The sequence below is a fragment of the Leuresthes tenuis genome, unplaced genomic scaffold (assembly GCF_036924035.1).
Source record: "Leuresthes tenuis unplaced genomic scaffold, fLeuTen1.0.hap1 SCAF_2, whole genome shotgun sequence".
NCBI lineage: Eukaryota > Metazoa > Chordata > Actinopteri > Atheriniformes > Atherinopsidae > Leuresthes > Leuresthes tenuis.
The window spans coordinates 27,216,453-27,238,575 of record NW_027325356.1 but is presented as its reverse complement, the minus strand read 5'-3'; the positions used below and the strand labels follow the sequence as shown (position 1 = coordinate 27,238,575).

The 22,123-nt window shown below is 40.2% G+C and overlaps 1 protein-coding gene across 1 annotated transcript; it reads left to right on the top strand.

The window, feature by feature from the left end:
• The first annotated feature begins 448 nt into the window (after positions 1-448).
• tnfaip8l3 (tumor necrosis factor, alpha-induced protein 8-like 3) lies at positions 449-22,123 on the top strand. Its single transcript, XM_072381280.1, has 2 exons — positions 449-786; positions 20,993-22,123. Exons 1-2 carry the CDS (start codon positions 741-743, stop codon positions 21,553-21,555), a joined length of 609 nt encoding a protein of 202 aa, XP_072237381.1. The 5' UTR covers positions 449-740; the 3' UTR covers positions 21,556-22,123.

Here is a 22,123-nt window from a genome sequence, read left to right as displayed (position 1 = left end):
ATGATTGCCACCTTCCATGTGGGAGACCTGGGTACAAATCCCCTGCATGAAAGGTATTACCTCCAGTAGGGGTCCTTAGGCAAGACCCCCTTAGCCTACATGCCTACATGTAAATCGCTTTGGATAAAAGCATCTGATAAATGCATAAACATAAACATTTCAAGTCACCATAAAGACATCCCTCCCATTCCTCTGCTAAAACACAGGCAGTACTTTTACCCAGAGACTGAGAGGGAGGGAGAGAGGAAGAGAGAAAGAGGAAGAGACAGCGCTCACAGCATACAGAAAGAGGTAGAGAAAGAGTTTGAGTGGAGGGAGCGAGGAGAGGCTGAATGTGACAGCACCGAATGAGAGGAGGAGGAGGAGGGACAGAGTGGCAGGGAAAAGGGAGGGAGAAACTGAGAGGGGGGCGGACCGGGAGCGAGTGAGGGGAGGGAGCATCAGACACGGGAAAGTAGATGAGAGGGAGAAGTAAAGAGGGAAACTGAGGGAGTCAAGAACGCAAAAAACAGGAGGATAGCTCAGCAATTCAGACCAGTAGCATTCCTCTCACAACTGCAGAGTTCCCGCTTGGGAGGGGAGGCTTAGCACACAAGGACCAAACCAAAAAAAACACACGCAAGAAGTTCATTTTTATTTCATTGGGTTGAGAAATCTCAAGATTCCCTGAAGAGGAAAGGGAACAAGAAAAGAACGGAATAAGAGAGCTTCTACAGCCTCCAAGCATTCTGAAGGGGAAGATGGATTCAGACTCTGGAGAGCAAAGTGACGGAGATATCTCTGCGGGTAAGCACCAGCATCAGTATCTAGTTGTGTATGTAGTAATCAGTTTATCCAGAGGCTCACTGACTTTGTTATTCCTGTTTTAACAGCACATTTTCAGCATTTTTATCAGTTACTAGACCCTCGGCATATACGTGGGAAGTGTAGCTCATCAACTCTGTGCCACTCCTCTCACAGATGCAGCTCTTTACAATGATCAGCAGCCTATTCTCAAAAAATACTAAATACTTTTTCATTTCAAGTCTTCCACACTGTATCAAGTGCCTGTAGCTTTCTGAGATGTTTGAAGGGTGAGCTGCTGGGCACTCTGTACACTCTGACGATGGTGACAGGCAGAGCCTCAATGACAGTACAGATAAAAGCCGGCTCAGTCACCACCAGGAACAGGCAAGCTCCGACACGTGCAGCCAGTTTCTTCATCAACACATCCAGCTACAGAGAGAGCACACACTCCCCGAACGCTAATATCTTCCTCTTTTTTGTGATACAGAAAAAATAAATGTTTAGATTTCCTTTCCTGGAATTTGTGTGGTTGTTTCTTTAAAAAGGGAGAGGTTTATGGTGTCAGAGCATAGGGCAACAATTAACTGCAGAGAGGAAAGTTAGACTTTAAACATGCAGATAGACACACAAATGCTCCTGGGAGCTAACTTTTATTGAGTATTCCTCAGCCTTCCACACATGTGGGCGGTTTTCTGAGCTGTGAGTAGTTTCAAGATAGATTCAAGATAGGAGATGAAACGACATCGTGGAGAAACATTTCAGTTTGAAGATTTGAAATCAAAGCTGCCTGTGGGAGGTTTTTCACAGTAAAGGGCTGTGCTTTTTTTGTCATCGAGAAGTGAAACTTTTTTTGTTCACACATTTCTATTTAAAAACTGTGGGTTCCCCTAAATTTATTTTGATCAGACAAGTGTAAACACTGTCACAAAGTCTTTATGGTAGACATGCCTGAGGTATTAAATGATTTTGATAATTTATTGTTTAAGTGGGTTGATACTGGTGTGGCTTTATTTCAGATTTGTGAGGCAACAAAGACCTTTCTGTGTTAATTATGCTCTGATGAACCATCTGTCTGTCCATCTGGACATTTGTCTGTCTGTCTTGCAGTCCATTTGCAAAGGAGAAGGAACACTGATTTTAGAGCCAGAAGGCTTTATTTACATAATCGGTGGATGATTATTCATCTGTATCGTTTTCTGACTTCAGGCACACAATTGAGAATTAAAACATCAACTCTAACTTCAGCATGAAGCGCGTTCTGGCCAATCCATAAAGACAGAGGCTTTTTTTTCTCAGATGCTGTGATCTTCTAAAGCTTCCATGAATGTAACAAGACTTGTCAAGTACTAGGGACAAAGCCTTTTAGACATATCGTAGCTGCTGGAAATGTTGTAGCACATGTTGAACGGAGCACAGAAGGCAGGATATTTTTCCCAGTTAAGAGCTAGTAAGAGTCTGACTCATGCTCAGAATGCATCATGCTTTGTTGCTGTGCTGCAGTCCCTATTCTATCAGTGAAAAAAAATAGTATGAATCAATTCATGAGGCTAAATGTTGCACCAAAGCCTAAGAAAGGGTATTTAAAAAACAATTCTAATTTTGAAATTTTGCCATATACAAACATGACCCTCATTCCTGGATATGAGAATGGGGAGTGTGTGATGGATCTTAGCTTCAGGCTTACATACTCCAAAACTCCAGCAGTCTAAATACCGAGGTGTTTTGTTTCAGGTGGCTCTGACTCTCCAGCCTTCTCCTGTTGGTGGTAGTCATTACAGTGTATCTGTATTTTCTTCTTTTCATGTCTGTGCTGCCTTTCTTCTACACTCATGTGTGTATCTATGAGCAATTAATCACAGTGTGTTTTCCTTGAGCTGCCTGTGTGTGCTGAGACCTGAGAGCATACCTCTCATTTTGGGTCAGATGAACTGAAAGTCATGCGCTTGAATCAAATAAATCAAAAACAGTTTATGATATTACAACTGGTGGATTTCCAGGTTTAAATATTGCTGAGAGGTGACTAAAAGGGAAACAACTTTTAAAACCCAGAGGAGGAACTGGTTTTGTTAAACATGTAGGCATGTCAAACCTGTACATAATGGTGGGTGCAAGTGTGATGAATAAGGATGAGAATCAAATGAAAATGGATAAGAGCATGTTGTTACACTGTCTCAACTGGAACCTGTTTCAAATAGTTTGAATCATCAAAAAATGCCTCAGAGCTTGTCTCAATGCTGTCATTTTATCTGTTTTTAATTTTTTTTATTTTGTTGCAAAACAGTGGTGTAATACACGTGGACTTACTTTATTTCCCAAACAAAGATGACAACAGTGTTAGTTGTAAACTGCCAACTGTAGTGTAAAATAGTTATGAATAGTTATTTAATTGAGCATGGAATCACCAGAAATTCCAAGTAAATGTCATTTATTTATTCCCTAAAGTGCCTCTGCTTCCCAACAGAGCTGCACATCAGTTTTTGAGAGTAATAAGAGATCTTCGAACAGGAAAACAAAAACTAAAATGAATGCTGTACAGGTGTTTATTCATTTTAGATGACGACAAACAGACAGTTGCTACTGTACGGCTGCTGTCTGGCTACACCCAGCTCAGCTCACCCTTCGGCTCCCAGCCAGCAAAACCATTTCACTGTTGCAGCACAGACAAGGAAATAGCTCTTTTCCACACAACAAATTCAACTGAATTTTACCAACAACATTTAGTAAGTAAATACCATTTATTCCCGTCCCTGGAAGTGAAACTATCAGTACTATGTCCGTCATTTAGCTGCATTCCTGTACACACTGCTCACTGGAAATCTATGCAGCTGCTTAATGTCAGCATTTCAAATTCCCCACCTCTACCTTCAGCACCACACCTGCATGCTTCAGTTCTAGCTTCCCTCCGATGTAGGTGACATGTCTCCCCATTCCTTCATGAGCTGTGCACAGTGTTTCATTGTAGGCAGCATAAAGACACCATACATTCATACCACATTCTACAGGTGGCAGAATTAACTTTTTACATTTAAGAACATTTACTTCTACAATCTACAACAACAGCCTTCAATTAAAAAGTAAGGCAGTATACAAAAAAAATTATGAATCCAAAATCAAGCTTTTGAGATGAGCTCAGAGAAAACAGACTTTATTCCATAGCTTTGTGTCACAGAAAGGTGGAATAAAGGTTGGTAGAGTCTTCTTACGGGGACAGAGCTTCTTTACACAAAGCAATTTAATTTATTTCTCCATTGTGTTTTTCTATAGTTGTCCCCTGTTCTCTGCACTTTTGTGATGACTTCAACCACCAGCGTAAAAAAAAAAAAGAAAGAACAGACACAGAGGATTGCATTTTTACCTATAATCATCCAGTCATGCAGAAATCATGCCTCCAACCACATGGCAGCCACAAACCGAATCACCCAGCTGCCCTGTCCTTCCTTCCTGTGGTGGACTGGAGATGACCACACCTGATTATGAGTCAGAGCGAGGCTCACTGTCAGCACCTGTTCTCCTACAGGTTTGAAGCTCACAGAGGCTGGACACTGAATTTCATTAAACTGTTAAATACCCCTGATTTCCTCTTTAAATAATTATATGGTTGTTTTATCAGTCTGACATTATGCTGGAGAAGAGATAATCAGCCCTGACTTTTGTCTGATTCCTCATGGTGATGCAACTTTTAACACCAAACCACAATCAGCCATCTGTGGAACTATTTCCAGTGGTTTGTTTTACTGTCTTTTTTTCTCGAGAAAGCAGACTTGCTGAAAAGAGAAGCTGTTTGTCTGTTGTAATAACATTTGTGAGATGCATAAGGGCTGTTGATGTGCTTTTATTACAAAAACCTGCAGACGTTGTTTGATGATACAGCTGAAATCTAATGTTCAGCCATGATATCCTCCTCTATGAGTTCACACATTTATATACTAACAAACGCTGCAGCTCCCTTGTTTCTGTTAATTGCTAAAAAATCACTGCTGCCCTAAATAATCCAAAGAGCACTCAGCAACCACAGAAGAGCTTCTGCCTCATAATTGCCATGTTGGCAGACTGGCCACATGCTTTACACATACCTTAGACATGCTTTAGACAGGCCGAGCGACCCAGCACTACATACTCTGTGGCACTACCATATGCTGAGACATACACACACTTACTCCTCTCGCTCATTCTTCTGCTTACACATGGATCCCTGATATTTTTTTTCCCCTCTCTGCCTTTAATCTGGCCCACAGATGGAGACTGCACTAAAACCAGCCACACACACACACACACACACACACACATTCTCAAGACACCAAGAGCCAGTTCTGGAAAATTGTAACAAGAACTGAGGATAAAAGGAAAAAGAGAGTAAGGCCATAAATGGAAAAGACGACTCAGGAGAAAGTGGTTTGTCCTATAGCTGCAGCAAAAGACAAATCCTATAACTCCCAGGACACTGTTGGTGAATAAATTTTCCCTTATGTGCACATGTATGCATGTATGCACTGACACTGTAATATAGTGGTATTTCACTGGGATAGTGGGACATTTGGAGAGAAAATTGTCTCCCTGCGGCTGAGCTATTACTGCAACATGGAATTAGATTGTGGAGGCACTTCCACTGGCATTCTAGTCAACGGCCTCATAGACACACATTCAGAGAGCTGTGGTGTAACTCGAGGGCCATTTAAAGCTAAACAAACAATTGCTAGTGGCGCCTGATGTGTGAGGTGGAATTATTTTTTTTTTTTTTTTTTTGGGGGGGGGTTGCAGTTTGTATTAATGGAAGGCTGGATGATTGTCAGTGAAGCATCAACCCTGTACAGTTGCCTGATCTGTGGATAATTCATATGTGAGCTCTGATGTGGAAACTTTCAGACGCGTCATATTGTTTTTTAACACTTTTTTTTTCGACTCAGCAGTTATTTCAAATTATTGACAGAAACTGAGAGGGAAAGTTTTCTTTAGGTGTAGTTTTGGGTTTCAACTTTATGGTTGACACAAGATTTCTCCATTAGTGCCAATGAAAAGTCTGACATGTTTGTGGGAAGCCACGGCCATCTGGGTTTTTCTTACTCAACTCCTCTCAATATACTGTGCCCTCACTGCATGAAGATGGTATCAAGCTAAAAATGTCTTTCTACAATAGCAGCATACATTTATAAATAAAAAAATAAGACAGAGCAGGGGGCAGCTTTTTGCTCTGCTTTTCACACTTAACTCTGTCCCAGTCGAAATCAACTGTGCTGATTATAGTATTTCAAGGTTGTGGTAGGAAAAAAAATAACCACGTCCAGCATAATATTTCACAGCAATCGGTTCAGCAGCATGTCACATTAAACTGCATTAAAGTTGCTGGTTTAGACATTTTATTGACAATAATGACAACATTGAGAGAAAAAAGTTCCACAAGTTGCTTAATGCCTAAGATTCAGAATAACTCATGGAATAATAATGTTTAGGCTTCTATGAAAAGTTAAAAGAGAGAAGGTAGGCACCAAAGGACAGAAACAAATCCATGATTAGATAAGATTTCCTTTTATTGTCCCACTATGGAGAAATCCACTAATGTGTCTAAGTGTGTGTTTGTGTGGACCACAGTTATTTCCTGGTCATTAGTTAGCAGTGGGTTGGCAGCCAAGAGAGCAAAAGCACTTTGGCTTTACACTGCAGCATATCATGCAGAGTGAGGACCTTCAAGGCCAAAGCTCACAGTATATCCAGTTTTATCACCCCAATCAAAGCAAGAGCAACCTTTTAATTTAGGCTCCCAGACAGCCGAAGCCCTGCCCCATTTCCTGGTTAACCTTTGCCTCCATATCATTTTACCATAAAGGGCTTATTTTATCCGCCCATATGAAAAGCAGATATATCTCCTATTGGCAAGTAGAATTTGAACACCCAGGGAATATTTAGCTTATTCTCTCTCATCTAAAAACAACATCCAAAACCCTCTGCCTTGATATTATGATGGATTACAGGCCACAAATACCAGAAAGATGTTTTTTTCATGGCTACAATCAAATTACCCATGTTAGTTGTAGCAAGGACAGCCTGGTCAGGGGGGCAGGGTTTCAGCTCTACATAGGGGCAGTGACAAAATGAGCTTCCCTGTCAGTGATTTGTGGGTTCTCAGTGCCTCGTTTTTACGTAAACCCAGTTAAAGTGAGTGAACTAGTAAACAAACCAGGGGGCCAAAGTTTTGGGGAAAGCTGGCAAGGCCTTTAGGGTGGTGCGCGCAAGCCTTTGAGTGTGTGCGTGTTTTTGCGTGCATGTGTGTGTCTCTTTGTAAGACGATGCCATGGCATGCTGAGACTTGGCTGGGGTCTGTGAGAGGAGCGACTCACCCAGGGCCGGAAAACACTCACTTCCCTGCCACTCAGTTTTGTAGATGTAGTGAGAAACGGACAGAGAGGAAGAGACAGGGAAAAAAGAGACCAGATAAGGACGTTTTTAACACAGCTGGAGATTACATATAAGGCACTTTTTGGTCTTGTGGAGGTCTGGGTCTGTTTTTAAAGAAAGAGGTTTTGGCAACAGCTAAACAATCAAATTTAGGACATATCATTCCATCTCTCTTTCTTCAGCACTGTCTCCGTCATTCTCTCCATCAGTCCTCCATCAGGCTTTGATCGTACATTATGTTAATCTTTTTTATTTTATATTCCTTTTTGATGGTTCAGAAATTCTTCCATCAACATCCTTTCCTATTTTCACCAGCTCACTTCTATTAATCTTGACTGAAAGGTGTGAAACAAAAACGTACATACTGCCATTTCTGCCCATCTCCTCATTCTTTCGCTCACCCCACCTTGCCTCTTTGCAAATAGTCTCTTTCAGACGAAAATGTTTAAGTCACTTTGTATCTGATGTCCAGGGCAGATATAGTAAGGAAAGTCCAAATATATTATCATCCTCTGTATTCCATTAAGCTTTGGTCAAACAGTCTGTCATTATAGCTCACACACATTCATACCAGACTTTCTATAAATAGAGTGGCACTTTTCTTAACCAAATAATTCTTTATGAAGCTTAGTGGGAAGATTCTTTGCTCAGCTGCATTTTCAAGTCATTGCATGTCAGTCAAACAGTATTTTGGGTGCTACTTCCCATTTCTTTGCATTTTAGGTCTGTTTGACTGTAGTTGATGATCCAGTTATGATGGTTCATGTTGTGGTTGCTCCAATAGAGAATAAACAAAGCAAAACGTTGTGTTACTGAACTCATCATTAGAGATATTCATTATTGTGGGCCTTTCCAGAGAAATTCCCAGAGGTTTGAAACAGAGAAGGGAGACAGCCTCCAGCCAGTTCCCATGCCCAGCTAACCAGCTAACTGTGGCCTGGCTGTCCCTGATAACTAAACAATGGCACAGAGAAGGAAACCACAGCTGGTGAGGACATTAGTTTTACAGCAGAAGAGGGGTCAAAGTGCTAGATTCTCACAGGACTCTGCAGTCCATGCTGGTTCTTAACAGGACGTCCTGAATATCACTTCTCATCCTCAACAGACCACTTGCTCTTCTGGTCTTCATAACAAGTAGTGATTGTGATGAAAGCAACAAGCAAGCCAGAGGGTGGAGGTCAAACCACTGCTGTATCTCTTAGTCCCTCCAGTCTCCCTTTAGCTTCTTGTGACAGGTCATCAAGCCTCCCGCACGTTAATCCATCAGACGTCTCCTGCCTCTTCTTGCTTTCCCTTCATCCGCCTAGCTGAGCTCTACATGGATATGGCTATTAAAATAAGAGACTGAGAGAGACAAAGAATAAGATGAGGGATGGAACATTAAATAAGGTTGTGCAGCAGCCAAAGGCAATCTGTTCTTGGGTCCCCTCTGATTCAGAGAGGCTCCTAAGTGCCTTTCTGTGGATTGCTTGTCACAGTAGAGACGTTTATACTAGTCCCAGGATAAACACGCTTACAGCTTCAAACACTATCTTCAGATGTATGACAGAGCTCTCCATTAGGCACAGCTGCTACGATACACATCATTTCTTTATAATTTACAAAGGTTTGTGTGATTATGCATTTTCCAGTTGAGTCAAACTTTGCCTGACATACACAAACTTTCTCAAAATAAACTACTAAACAAAATAAACTTTAGTTTTGACTGTTCAATTCCACTAAACTAATCTTTTGTTTGACTTAAAATGTTAACAAAGGATTTATAAAATGTTTGAAGATGAAAATAAGGACTGTTTCGGATTAACCAAGAAAAAAAAAGTTAAACTACACCATTAGGACACCGTGGAGGATAGTCTGAGAACGGACGGTGAAATTAATTGCTGACACTTTTGGAGGAGGCTTCTGCACAGGAAAAGCGGGAAGGAACCTGCAGCACAGGAACTAAAGAGTTTATGAAGAGACATCTCACGGCATTGAGAGCAGCTTCATATGTGTAGTCACAAACAAGTGATGAATTATAGGAAAAACATGTCTCTTTGACGTCTGCAGTGGCACTCCAAAGCTATGTTGAGCATTTTTCTGGCTTTGTCCATTTTATCCTATGATGGACAGGTCAATCCTGATAGAACTGTTCTCTTTGAGGGTCATAAGTCTTTGGGTATGTCTCTACTACAGTATCCATCTACATCCAGCTCATATCATAAAGATGTATTAGGTTGAGTACAAATCATTCTTTGACAGAAAAAGTTTCACCAAAAAACGTGACCACAGGATCAGGTTTCGATTAGACCTCTTACTTGTAACATTTATTCATCAAGAGTTGGTTGATTGAAGCTATATCTCCTTCACTGCAGCAGCACGTTTTTACAAAATTAAAAATTACAGAAACAAAACCACTAAAATGGAAAGACAAGCTGTGGTAGACTCCACGACAACCGTCATAAGACTATTCTTACCAATATCGACTTATTTCCTTTATTTGCTTCTGTGATCATCATTTTCTCCATCTTTATGATACTTGTGACATAGTAGTCCCTTTTCTGACTAATGCAATCCATAAATAAAATCTAGGTCAAAGGAACACCTGCAAAAAATACAACAGCTTAAGAAAATGCATTTCTCTTGTTATATTTTTACACAAAGTTAGCCCAGGAATCTATGAGGAAAATAAACAATATGCAATCTTGCCATTTCCCCCCCAGTAAAGCAGCATTAACCTTTAGATTTCATTTTCAGCCAGAAACTTGAGATGATGCAAATTTGTAAAAGGAAATGAACTTTGAACTTGGTGACCCCACTTCACACAAATTAAAGTCAACGAGGTATTAAAACTGAGTTGTTTATTAACCCGAAAGGTCTTAATGCTCATCTATATCCTGAGCAGCTGTTGACAGCACGGTGAATGACCTCTTTTAGTACCAGACTACCCTTTGGAAACTGGCATGCAGTCAAATTTTTTATGTCATGAATCATGCAAATTATTGCACTAAACTGTGGTGGACCAAACTGTTTCTCTCTGTGGAAATCATATCTCTCTCAAGCTTCATCATTGCCACTTACTTTCATGTAGAAACAAACACACACATGCGTTACAACAGACTGAGATTGTGCAGGGGCGGTATTTCTGAGTCATCATCTGAGTCGCATTGTGGGAGTCAAAAATATGCCTGTATGGAGCCTTTGCAGGTCCACAGTGAGTGGAAGAGAGGTATAAAATGATAAAAACTGTATTCCAGTGCTTGAATACTTCTGCAGATGTATGATGGCCTGCACTGAGATACATTTTTAGGCACTGTATTACCTATACATCCGTGAGCTTAAGTGACAGTGAAATAGTGACACTATTCAACAAGTCAGCAGCCTTTAGATGAGATCTACAAAATGAATTATTCTCCCCAGCTTTAATGGTGGAGGTACCAGCTGGCACACAGAACTCCTCCTCTGCCCCCTTCCAAGTCCACTGGCCTCTCAGGCCTGTTTAACACTAACCCAGCAGGCTATTAAACCCCCCTTTAATACTGCTGAATGACCCATTCTATTGTTTTCCTCAAGCCTTGTAAATGCAGTCAGAGAGGCTCTGCTGCAGCTCCTTATTGGAAACCAAAAGCAAATGAAAAGGCCAAGGCAAAAGAAGTGGAAGTCAAGCTGTCACCTTCTCTTGTCTGAGAAACATTTTCCTGACATTTTCATAGTACTGATACATTGTTAAAGCTGTGCTTGTACTCTCTAAAATGGCATCTCTGATAGATGGCAGACTTTATGAATAAGGGCTTTCCCTGGACACATGTACGTGAAATATGAATTAATGCAACTTCTGCTGAAGGTGGGTTTTGCAGGGCACCTGAGACCAAAAGGGGACAAAAGAAAATGACTGAAAAAGAAAATGTCTGAAAAAGAAAATGTCTGGAAAATGATTGTGATGGTAGCTTTTACAGGATGCAAAGAATGACCTACTAACCGCTCATTTCAGAAAGATGCACGTAATTACAAAACAGTGCTGCCTGTGATCGGAAAATTGGTTGCAGGTGGGAAAAACATGTGCATATGGAAATATTTGTGATGGCTTTAAATAGGCTTCAAGGAAGTGTTGCAGATCTCAGCAGAACCTTTGTTTGTTACACAAGTGCACTGACACACCTTTGTGCATCTCTGAAATAGTTTGCCTGTCAGCAGCCTTCACTGTTTGACTGTTTGAACTAATAATGTTTGGAGGGGGCTTTCATTGTAAAGCAGTTGACAGTATAGTAAACAGATGTCCCTATCTTCCTTTACGCTGAACTTCTTCTTGTCTTTTCTACTGTCCTGATTAGCCAGAGGCAAATATCCGACCCCACTTGAAAGAATGGGTAAGAGCACCTGTGCCTGTTGTGTAAATACAAAATTGTGTGTAGTGAAAAAACAGCATCTGTGCTGACTGTGTGACCTGGTTTTGTCCATACTGAAAACAAACATGGTGTCATTAGCAACCTCAAATAGAAAACCACTTCTGAAGTATTTTATTTCCATGTGTGTGCCTCATGTTTTGGGGCCATACATCACCTCACACAGTCACACTATGGGAAGCTGTCCCAAATAGGTCCACATAAGATAAATAATTTTCATGTGTAGTATGGAGTATAGGGTTAGTTAAGGTTTGGATAAGTTAAAGTAAAAAAAATAAGTAATTTCAGAGAGACTTTCTCGGTTAAATAAAGGATTAATAAGATCTCCAAGATCAATTAATTCCATGTTTCCCACTCATTTTCAATATAAAAAGCCAGTCAATGTACTCGGTTCATGAAATGTTGCATTTTATGGTGTTGGCTACTTCAATCCTGCAAATCAAAGGTGTTCATTGCAGACTTGCTGCCCTTGGAAACGTCCAGAAAATTTGAAACTATTTATTGTCATTTTGAATGAAGACAGATTCAGCAGATGCAGCCTGTACTTGTTTCGTAATTCAGGAAAAGAACACCTTCTAATCAATGTAACAGACACTCTGCTGCAGTCTTATCAAGAGCCTAATTATGAGAAGCAATGCAACACCGCCAGTTCCCATGAAAGGAAACTTCAGCCAGATATTTGAAGGGATGGTGGGGAAATAAAAGTGGGTAGTCAGTTACGTAACTTGGCATGAAAACTCAAATTTAAATGTAACCAGTGCCCTGTATCATGAATATCTAGCATTTTTAACAAGACAAGACCTCCTTCTTTCACAGACATATGTTGAGATGTGGTCACGCTAAATCAACTGTGAGGAAATGGGACATACAAAATGTAATCTGGTTTAAATTGTAAATTTATATTGTTGAGTGGTAGATGTAAGGAAACAAGTCTGATACGTTATTTGTGTTAACTTTGGCAAAATAGCCGTACGTATCTCCTATACAGGAGAGCCTGTATCAACCACCATCTCATGCAAAGTTATCCGTTGTTGTTATACTTTCCTACTTTGCTCTCACTTGCAAATGTTTCAGAGTTGATAGTTCCAGTCAAAGCTCATATGAAGCCCTAGACAAACCTCATCATTGGTGCCCCATCGAACCAAAAGCTACTATTATTGTAGACTGATAATTGGAAGGAATTAGACTGCTGCTTATTAACTGATGCAACAAATTAGATATAAGTGGTCTTTAAAAAGAAGATTTAATGTTAAGCGTATGCAAAAAAAGAGTACTTTTCAAGTAACCAGGAATCACATGAAATCTGCTGCTCTTAAACATTAAAACTTTGAAGCATTAATGTATGAAAACATGTATTTGGGTGAGTCATTTATTAAATACAGAATTCTTATTGATATTGAAGGATTTACAGTCAATCTGTGAATGAAAGAGAACATATGGCTCTTTGTCACTTTTTGAAATTAGGTGATTGTGTTTTAAAAACGTGGCTAAAATGTCAAATAGTAGAAGTGTAAAACATTACATCCAGATATTCTGTTTTCATGTCAACACCTCTTTTTTTACAGCACAGCAAAAATGATCCGGGATTGAATGAATTAACAGCTAAATAAATGTGCTGGGAATTAAAGTCTTCCTGGAAAAAATGAACGAACAGCTGTTAAACAAATGTAAAAAGAGCTGTATTCATTTCCTCTAAATAGTGAACTGTCTTGAATAAGATAAGAAACATATAGTGAAGCAGAAAGCCACACGTAAGCTAAAAATCAACTTTGACAGCTTTTTCATCTCATGTGGGTTCTTAAAATAACAGTGGGACAGTGATAAAAGAAAACTCAATACAAAAGAATACATTTGTTTTGACTTGACCTCTCTTCTGTTTCTTTTGGTTATTTCCGATACTAATAGTTTTTACCTCTTAATTTTTAAGACTGAATTTTGTTTGACTGAGTAGGCAATGCCCCTTAGTCGATGGCACTTTTCACAATGACTATAGGCTGCAACAGAACTGGGAGTTAAAGATACATGGTTAGTGCCTGTATTATAATACATAGTTAGATCTAGGGTTAGGTTAGGGTTATTTCAGTATCCATGTGTGGCTACTCCCATCATCTCATCTGGATGCTTCCCAACATAGAGCAATAGACAGGATTGCTACCACCCCTTGATCGTGACACTAATATAGTTTGAAAATGTGAACAAACACACCTACCAGACCAGGATATGAGCTTTGACAAACACATTTATTCTTTTTTTAATTTTATTCTCACATTTGTTTCTTCCAACTCAGAAACATTGCCAAACTGAGAACCATGGTGTCGCAGGCCGAGCTAAAATTGATAATTCATGTGTTTGTGTCATCTCGGGTGGACTACTGCAACTCCATATTCACATATCTCAGCAAGGCAGCTATTAACCGTTTGCAGTTAGTGCAGAACGCTGCGGCCAGGCTGCTAACTAAATCTAGGCGGAGTTGCCATATAACGCCTGTCCTGGCCTCGCTGCACTGGCTTCATTCCACTGGTTAGTTTTAGGATTCATTTTAAAGTCTTGATTTTAACTTTTAGAGCGCTTCGTGGTCAGGCACCAGATTACGTGTCTGAACTTCTTCGCCCTCATGTCCCTAGCAGGTCTCGCAGGTCTGCCAACCTGGGTTTTCTGGTTGTGCCAGAAACCATAACCAGAGGAGACAGAGCCTTCCAGTCTGTTGCACCCAGGCTGTGGAATAGTCTTCCTCAGGACCTGAGAGACTTAGCTACCATGGACATTTTTAAAAAACATCTTAAAACATACCTGTTCAGGCTGGCTTTTAAGGAGTCGTAGTGTTATTTTGACTGTTTCTGTCTGTTGGTTTTGTCTTTGTATTCTTATTTTATTTGTGTGTGTACCTGTTTCATGATTTAAACTTTTTTCCTCTGTGAAAGGTGCTATATTAATAAATTTGACTTACTGACTTACTTACTTACCTATTATATGTTTTCTGGTAAGACTGGGCTTGAAGTAGACTTAGACACTTGACAGTGTATGTGTACATGCTTGAGATACTTGTTGTGGTCAGGATGTTGATCACTGCAGAAGCTCTGAATAGTTCAGATTACGCAAAAAACTATCCACAAATTTGGAAAAACAGCTACAAAAAACAGTTCAAGTCAGTTACCGTGTATCATATGTATTTTTTCCTCTGGAAACCCACCCTTAGTCTAATTCTGCAAAAAAATGGTAAATGGTCTATAGTTATGTAATGCCTTTTAAACCCTGCCTAGGTTCTACAAAGAACTTTGCATGTGTTTGTCATCCGCCCATTTGCACAAACACTCAATAATGCATATATATATGTATATATACATATCCATATACACACATATACGCATTTGGAAGATGGCCGATCTACCAGCTGTGCCAGAGTCGCCCCCGATATCATAGATCATCACGTTAAATAAGAAGTCTTTCTTTGGCTGGTGATGATGGCTGTGCTCAACATTCAGTGAATTACATATTATTTTTTTCTGCTCTCAACTAAGAAACCTAACATACACAAAGAAATACACATGCTCGCACTGTTGCCTTAGTTAGGCATGTGCGCTCTGTAGCGTTCCGGCTGTTAGGTGCCTCCAGCGTTGACTCAGTAAAGACCAGTTTGTGTTAGCTGCTGGCCCCCGCTAAAGGCTCATTCTTCTGGTTACTCTGGAATAAGACCAGCACAAGCCTCTGGACCCTTGTCTCACAGTCAGTATGCCACATAAATGTCCAGATTAGTCAGTAATTTTTTGTTGAGCTTTATCACTTTACACAAATAAGAAGTCTGCCAAGGTGCCAGAATCAACTCACTTTATATCCAAAGAAAGCCTAGTTATTTTTGTGGATTAACTGCATAACTGATTGAGTGCATAGTACACAGAGGTTTTACTGAATGCTGACTCTTGCTTTCTTTGAAAGATCCAATTCTAAGACTGAGCAGCACAGAGCACAACATTGCTTCAAGAACGACACAGCAGTCACACTTTTTTGTCATTAAGTAACATTCATACAGATTTGCAGCGCAGTCATTACAACCACAAAGCAAAGCTGCAGCTCAGTCCATCCCCAAAGTCACTTTCACTATGAGGAATAAGCCTCAGGGTCAGTATGAAGAATAAGAACAATTGCAACTCATGGAGGCCCACATATGGACACACCAACAATAGTTTGAAACGAACTTGAAAAATCTGAAACGTATACATTTAGATTTAATTTTAGGTGCTTATTAAAGTGAAAGTTAGACTCTGATGTGACTTATTCATGAAGATATGCATAATTTTCATTGGCAGTTAGCTAAGCTTGGCACAAAACCTCTAAACCCACAAGTTAACAGTTTATGCAATTCTCATCACAAAACTCAACATGGGTAATTCTTCAGCCATTAGCAATAACATTTCTAAAATGGAAATTAATCAGAGCAGAGATTTTAAGCTGAACACCTCCTTCAGCAGAGTAGGTTTGGCTGGTCTCCATGTTCCATACTGGATGTATGTTCTGACGCAACGCAGCAGAAAATGTTGACTCAGCCCTCTAAAAACATCAGGCGGAACAAAGAGAGACTGTCTGGTCAACAGCCACAGCCAGAGAGCAGCAAGCACCTTACTAATCCTGATGTTAAAAGTAAACTTTACCAACTCCCAAAACACTCTTATGTAACCACTTTGATGGCCAGTGCTTCGGTGACTCGCCCTACATCGGTGGTTTGTTTTCAGTAAATTATTCTCCCCATGCCACACAGAGTACCCACTTTACTTTGTGAAAACATAACACTTGAAGACAAGTTAGGCGGAGAAAATAATGAGCAGGTAGCAGAGAAAGTGCAAGAGCAGGAGGAAGATGAAGATCGGGCTAGACAGTTTTCTGGCCATCTCTCTCCTGACAGCTTGAGTCTTCTCTAACTCATTCTGACAGTCTGGTTCATCCATGTCATTCATCACAGCCTCTGGGTGACAGGCTGTATGGAAGTGTGTGAGAAAGTTTGGACTTCTCAGTGCCTTTGTGTGCACTTCCCATAATCATCTACCCTCACTTACCCTGTGTGCTAATATTTCTTGCCAGACTCTGAATCACCCACCTCCTCTACCGATGGACTGACTCATACTTACTTGTCCCCCCCTACACACTCCTTAATTTTTGCTTAAATTCTTCATCCCTCTGGGATGTGCAAACAGACTTGAGTCGAGCTCAAAGCGAATAAGTCAATAGCCACCTGCTGGTCCTCAGAAACAGACCCGAGGCTGAGTGTTGAGGGTGGCAGGAGAAAAATTGGCCAGCTTATCTTCTGTACTTAAAATATAAAAGGTTCCATCCATTTCAATATTGGTTATAATAATTAAGGTAATTGGCTTTTTAAATGGACAATAGAAAAATTCATTTAGACAGTGAGTTGTAACACAAATTGGTCTAAATCCAAATTGTCTGCATGACCATTGGACTGACAAGGCCTGCTTTATGGAGCAAGCTGTCACCTTTATCAGTGTGCCAGGGTTTCAGAAATCCATCCAATTGGGTTTCTGAATATCAGAGGCTCAGTGGAACAAAGAGTTGCTTGAGAGAAACAGGAAATGACAGTGACAAAGAGAGCCTGTTGATGAGAGCTGCAGATCTGCCTAATGAAAACCAGTAATATATCCTGCTGCTGCTACTCAAATATAATGGAAACTATCATGTTTTTGTTGTGCCACTTATTTGCATGTGATCTACTAATACATTTCACCTAAACTTATATGAAATGTCCTTGAATTGTTTAAAGTAGTCTCATAAGCTGGCTGTGGATAAAAGCATATTATAAAACAGATTGTAAAACAGAATGCAAGGATTTGCAAATCTTAAACCTTGAAAGTGAGACATTTTACTATATCATGAAAAGTATTGGCCCATCTTGAATTTGATGGCAGAAACATGTCTCAGAAAAGCTGGTATGATGTCAACAAAAGCCTGGCAAAATAAGTGGTAGTGAAAAAATGCAACTGGAGAGACATCTTGCAGCTAACTACGTTAATTGAAAACAGATCAGTAACATGACTGGGTAGAAAAAGATGTAGTAAAAACAAGACACTACCATCCTGGATCCAAGATACTACAGTCATACAGCACTGTCAGAAAATCAGAAAAATTCAGAGATCGTGTGATATATAACATAAATGACATAGCTATTTTCGCAGTAAAGCAGAACATAGAATAATGTAGCATAAAGAAAATGTTTATAAAATGAGCATCTTGAAAGTGCATCTTGAAAGTGTTTCTACCTACCATGGAACACGGAACACAGCACAGTAACTTGGAGATATGTTTGCTTTTTTCGTAGGTGCTGTTATCTTCAGTAGTTAGATAACACTGACAACTTCTGCATGTGCGATATCTTCATACTATTTAATCACACTTTTATCTAACATAAAATAGGTCTCACCACTCCTCTCATGAAGCTGCATGAAAGGGGGAGAAACATTGGATTTTCTGTATCAGGGGAAAAACTGTAGACAAAGGAATTAGCCTTATTTGCTGTTAAATGTCATGTTGGGCTAATTATATTACATGAAATGTCATTTTGCTTCAGACCAACGCATGAAATGTCACTTCTCTACATTTATGCGAAATGCCACGGATTGAGTTTCCCCAGTTGTGACGCAGTATTCAAGCTCTTTGTGTGCGTGTATTTGAATAACAAACAACCAGATGAAGCGATGATGGTGTGAATTCTAAACAGTCAAATATCTGTCCATTTTAATGAAATTATAATGACAACACAGCAGGTGTTCTTCCCTGAATTTGGGCTCACTGCGGCTCTGTGCTAAACCCACTTGGTGATGACACCCCCTTCCACTGTCTTCCAACTCTTTCTGCATTTACATGAACATGTGGAGGAGGAGGAGGTTGACAGTGTGCCTGGGGAGCGGGAGGGAAAAATGAAGCCTCTTTCCTTTGCTTTATCATAATAGGACTTATCTGGTGTGTAATTTGAAGCTGGGTGGCACCTAAATAAAAAAACCTTGTCCACCCTCCCACTCCTCACATTCACAGAGGCGTATGTCATGTCAGGCTACTGGCTTCGCTGTATGAGGACACAAGGAGCCTTTCATGTTCGCCTCCATGATAAATTGTGACTTCAGTGGGACACAACATAAAACAGTGCTTATTCTGGACTTGTAGAGAGACAGTGTTTAAAGAGGTTCTTATCATAGTACAGCTGTTTGATGTTATCCAGAGGAGATATTAATTCCTCCCTTAGCCAACAAGCTGAGCTACAGTTAGCTCAAGGAAGGCCGTCGCCCTGCTATAGAATGTGCTTGCACTTCATTTTCAATACTCCTCAGCATTTGCATGTTCAGATTGTTCTGTGTTTGTTTTTTCAAGTCTGTTATTAACCATGGGTGCAGATCCCAGGGGGGACAGGGGGGCACATTTCACCCTCAATTTCTGAAAAACAGGAATTGTCCCCCACAATAAAAATACCCCAATTTATTCAAAATTGAACAAATGTCCCCCCCAGTCTTGACATCGGAGCCGCACCCCTGGTTATTTTACACCCCTGGTGAGTAAAATAAATAGTTGAATATCCAACACTATCCTGAAATTGATACGATTTTGCCTTCGTTTATGCCAAAATTTTAATCGTCCAAGAGGAGTTTGCCTCAGCGCTGTGTTGTCATATTTACTGAAACCACAATATTCTGCTACCAATTTTCCTGTTACACAACACTAAGTTGTGCAACGCAGACTGACAAAGACAGAAACAAAGACATAGGTCTGTGTCTTCACATAAACCACATAAACCTTTTTATCACATAGAGTTTTGAATGGAGGGCCAATGTCATGCTTGTGAAAACTGGGGAAGGGAAGGATGCTTGCATTGTTTTCATTACCGTGGCTCGACTGAGCTGCAAAAGCTTGTTTGTTCAGATTTGTCCAGCTGTTAAATGCAAATGTCCTGAACACTAAGGGCATTGGTTAAAGACCATAATGAAATCATGTCGATACAGAGATGCACTGTTAAACCTGTTGCATTTTTGCATTTTATTTTATTATTTTTCATATAGATATTATCAAAAAGCACCAGAGCTGATAAATTCACACGCAACCATCCTTCAAATGTGCCACGCCTTTTAATGTGATAATTCACATAAAATCTAAAGTCCCAAGCCCAGCAGCTATTACTTAACTAAAAACTCATCTTTGTTTTTCAAAATCATACCCTGAGAAAAATTGTTATGAGCTTAAATTGGCTCGGGTCTGGCTCTACACCTTTTTCCTTATTTAATGAATGGGAATCTATGAATACTGCATTTCCTTAAATAGAGGCCGAGGCAAACTGTTTAGGGTACCAGGCCTTTGATAGAGACAGGCCTTTTTCTAATTACTATGGTTATTTTTAGGACTTGTCATGTTTTTTTTTAAATGCCAGATTTGAATGCCTTAACTAATCTGGAACAGTGCACATAAAACCTTGCACTTCTTTCCAGATACCTTAGTGTTTATATGCCAGACCCATTATTCCATTAATTCCTCCGTAATCGCAGCAGATGTGCAAAAGCTACACAGTCAGTTTTTTCCTACTTTACAATTTGTCTTAAGTACAATGAAATAGTTTAAATTCTGCAGAGAGACATAGCATTCTGAATTTAATCAGATAGAAACCTTTTATTGTGCAACAGCTTACTGGATTGATCCAGAGTGGTTTGAGATGAAATAATTGAATGGTCACAAATGTTTAATCAATACAACAGACTGTTGAAAAAAATGTGACTATTTAATTGAACTGTTTAGAAAAAAGTGGTATGAAATTAAATTTGTCGTCTTTGATAGGCACATTGTAATGATAAGCATGTTTGGCCAGCCTCTGTTTATCTTTGTCAGTCTCACCCATGGCCATTATACGAGGCAAAGGTTGAAATTGAGTTCCAGTTTTCACTTAAGGAAATGTGGTATGCCAAGTTTTGGCTGCTTAATGGCTAGCGCTGGGACTGGTAGCAACCAGCGCAGACGGGCCTCGGCCCAGGACGAGTGGCTGCTAGTCCCTTGTTTACTCACAGTTCATGCAAATTAGCTGTATAGTCCCACACCACCAGAGCTTCATTCCAACAATCTATGTTGAATATACAGGCTGTGTGACCTTGCCAGCAATAGCACTGACTGATGATTTAGCTCGTGATATATTATATCTTAAAGCACAAAATAAATGGACATGTTAACATGGTTAAAAACTTGATTTTGGGGGGACAATTACAAGTTAATAATAAGTTGCAAAAGAATTGAGTTTAAATTTTGGATTGATTTTCCGTTTTCGCAGGATCCTCAACAACAGGATAAACTCAGAAATTAATTATCATTTTGTAAATGTGATGTTCTGTTCCTGTAATGTATGTTGCAGTGACCTTAAGGTCTGAGCTCACAATGTTTCCTTATATTTTCTCTTCCTTCAGGACAGGAGAGCTTTAACTCTCGCTCCCTGGCCCTGCAGGCCCAGAAGAAAATTCTGAGTAAAATGGCGACCATGGCAGTAGCCAACATGCTGACAGATGATACCAGCAGTGAGATCCTGGATGAGCTCTACAAGGTGAGCCGGGAGTTCACCAAGAGCAAGAAAGAAGCCCACAAGATCATCAAGGACGTCATCAAGATTGCCCTGAAGATTGGCATCTTATACCGCAACCACCAGTTCAGCCAGGACGAGCTGGACACAGTGGAGCGGTTCAAGAAGAAGATGAACCAGGCGGCCATGACAGCAGTGTCATTCTATGAGGTGGAGTACACCTTTGACAGGAATATTCTGTCAGAGCTCCTGCTGGAGTGCAGGGACCTGCTTCATACCCTGGTTGAGCAGCACCTGACCGCACGCTCACACGCACGCATTGATCATGTTTTCAACCATTTTGCCCATGGGGAGTTCTTGGCTGAGCTGTATGGGGATGGAGAGGAGTACAGACTCTCTCTGAGGAAGATCTGCAATGGCATAAACAAACTGCTGGATGAGGGTACGCTTTAACCTCTTGCACTTCACCTTTTTCACCTCTAGCTCCTTTTCTTGCTGGTGTCTCCTGTCTCCTTCCATTTCCTTTTCACTTGCTCACCCCTGACATCTACATCCTCTATCTTCTTATTGCTCTTGTCTTCCTGTTTCTTCCATATCCCTTTCCATGGAGGTTGTTGTGACATCCTGCTGCTGTGGTTAAATGAGGGATTTTTTTTAGACTGTCCTTCCACTCAGTGGATCATTGCTGCATACCAGGACTCCCTGTTTCACATTGTAAGCATTGTACAAACCCTTTGTGTGCAAAAGTGTACTGTACCAATGGCCAAAAAAATATAAAGTAGGATGTTTGGAAATGGAAGATAATCACTTATAGTAATCAGTCTATGTGTGTGTGTGTGTGTGTGTGTGTGTGTGCGCGCGCGTGTGTGTGCACATTTGTCTCTATGGGATTTGCTTGAATAATCTTGTGTAGTGTTCGTACATAAGACCAACAATGCCATGGTGAGTGTGTCATGTTTCTGTGTCAATCTGCTCAATAAAGGTGTAAGACCTGTCTTTTATTAAAGATTTCTTAAAATCA

Bases quoted from the DNA above. Each gene is read 5' to 3' on its own strand.
- tnfaip8l3 (XM_072381280.1), top strand. From the start codon at position 741: ATGGATTCAGACTCTGGAGAGCAAAGTGACGGAGATATCTCTGCGG. The intron at 787-20,992 runs GTAAGCACCAGC...CTCTTCCTTCAG, and splicing joins TGACGGAGATATCTCTGCGG to GACAGGAGAGCTTTAACTCT.